The following is a 2,132-nucleotide window of genomic DNA, read 5'->3' as shown; positions in this document are numbered from 1 at the left end:
ACTTTATAGCATATAAAAATATATTCATTATAAAATGATGTTTTTACAATGGATTTAAAATTTTTTTACCATCATTTATAGATTAATCGAAAGAAATATAGTCTCCAAAAATACAATGAGTATCTTATTAAAATTAAATAATACGTTTTTTTGAATTACAAACATGCATTATAATAAAGTTGAGAATGTAGTTTCTATTGAAATACTAATTCAGTTTCAAACACTGAATATATTTAAAATGTATTTTTTTTTTACTAAAAACATAATCTACTTTTTATGAATTTAAGATCAATAGTAAACATTCACAACTATGTTTGTTGTTACAAGAAAATAAAATTCATATAAAACTTAAATATTTAAACTAAAAGTATCATTTATAGCACAAGTAAATATTTTCTATACCGTCAAAAATTATAATCTATTGAATAATAACAAATAAATGATTGACACAAATTTATGAAAAAACTTATAATATAACTCTTATAAATTCTATACTTTATAATAAAAACTTATAAATTTATAAAAACTATCAATTTAATCAACAAATGAATAATTTTGTGCTTTGAAAGCGCGTATCAAAATCTAGTAGAATTATTAAACAAGATTTATTATTATTATTATTATTTTTGGTTTAAAACAAGTTTAAGTTTGGACCCTAGTAAAAAGGAAGATCCACCAAAAAAGGAGCCAAAGAACAAGACCTTGCCTTTGTCGTTGAATCTAATCCAATTTCCCATATCTGAAACCTATCTGTCACATTTCTTGATCGTTTAATAACTGAATATACTACAAAACACAAAAGTTTCCGTTTGTGTTTTTCTCAGATTTAAAACATAAGAAAAGGTATAGATTAAGCAAGTGATTATGAGTCACAAAGTCTCCAAGAAGTTAGACGAAGAGCAAATCAATGAGCTCCGGGAGATTTTCCGTTCATTCGACCGGAACAAAGACGGAAGCTTAACACAGCTCGAACTCGGATCACTTCTCCGAGCACTTGGGCTTAAACCGAGTCCAGACCAATTTGAGACACTGATCGACAAAGCTGACACTAAAAGTAACGGACTCGTGGAGTTCCCAGAGTTCGTGTCTTTGGTCTCGCCGGAGCTTCTTTCAGAAGAGAAAACGAGGACTCCTTACACGGAGGAGCAGCTTCTCCGGTTGTTCAGGATATTCGATACTGACGGTAATGGGTTTATCACTGCGAAGGAATTGGCTCATTCCATGGCTAGGCTTGGCCATGCCTTGACGGTGGCGGAATTAACAGGGATGATTAAGGAGGCTGATAGCGACGGAGACGGCCGGATTAATTTTCAGGAGTTCTCTAAGGCCATTAATTCTGCCGCATTTGATGATTTGTGGGGTTGAAATTTCTTCACCGTGTCTCTTCCCTCATTTGTCATTTACTATTTTTAGTTTCTATGAACACTAATCTACAAAAAAAAATTATGTACTTCGCATCAAAATAATACTTAAGTCGAAAGTCCGGTTCGATCTGGGAATTTTTTGGAAACGGTATGCTTACTTACATGCGCACCAGTATAAAGTGGAGACTGTGTCTGTGTCTTAGCCTTAGGCACATCTATCATTAACATGCACGCCAATTGTGGAGGCCAAATATATGCTGCTTGGCTTTGTACTTACGGTCTCACAGAAAAGTAAACAACATAAACCCCTAAAAAGGCACCGTAAAGAGTGTTCTCAGCTCCTATTACCAGCTTGGTTTACTGGGTAACTAAGTCCTAACCTGTTCAAACAAGTCTAATCTATTGTAGCAACTCCTTGGGGTTCTTTTTTTTAGGCTAGCTCTCTGCTAATGCTTCTTGTAATCGAACATTTGCCTCTGGTACTAATATGATTTGCATTTTATCAAAACGAAAGAAAATGAGGGTGACATTCATGGGTGTTCTTGGTCTAATCAATGAAATCATAATTTACAATGTTGATTGTGAAATTCAGTAACAAAGATTACGGGGAGAAATCCATACACATAACTAATGTTAGACAGACTCGTTTAATTTAACCTGAATCACTAGAATTTCTATCTGATTCTTTAGCTTCCCCTTTTTCCTTTTGCTTCTTTTTCATCCTTGAACACACCAAGTCCGCACCAATAAGACAACCTTTAAACATTT

At 33.3% G+C, this 2,132-nt stretch overlaps 1 protein-coding gene across 1 annotated transcript; it reads left to right on the top strand.

Moving 5' to 3' along the window:
* The first annotated feature begins 740 nt into the window (after positions 1–740).
* Positions 741–1,602, top strand: LOC106432390 (probable calcium-binding protein CML17). Its single transcript, XM_013873220.3, has one exon. The coding sequence runs from the start codon at positions 865–867 to the stop codon at positions 1,363–1,365; it is 501 nt and encodes a 166-aa protein (XP_013728674.3). The 5' UTR covers positions 741–864; the 3' UTR covers positions 1,366–1,602.
* The last annotated feature ends 530 nt before the right edge of the window (positions 1,603–2,132 follow it).

The sequence above is a fragment of the Brassica napus genome, chromosome A5 (assembly GCF_020379485.1).
Source record: "Brassica napus cultivar Da-Ae chromosome A5, Da-Ae, whole genome shotgun sequence".
Taxonomy (NCBI): Eukaryota; Viridiplantae; Streptophyta; class Magnoliopsida; order Brassicales; family Brassicaceae; genus Brassica; species Brassica napus.
The sequence above is the reverse complement of the archived record's forward strand: the minus strand, read 5'-3'. Positions and strand labels throughout refer to the sequence as shown.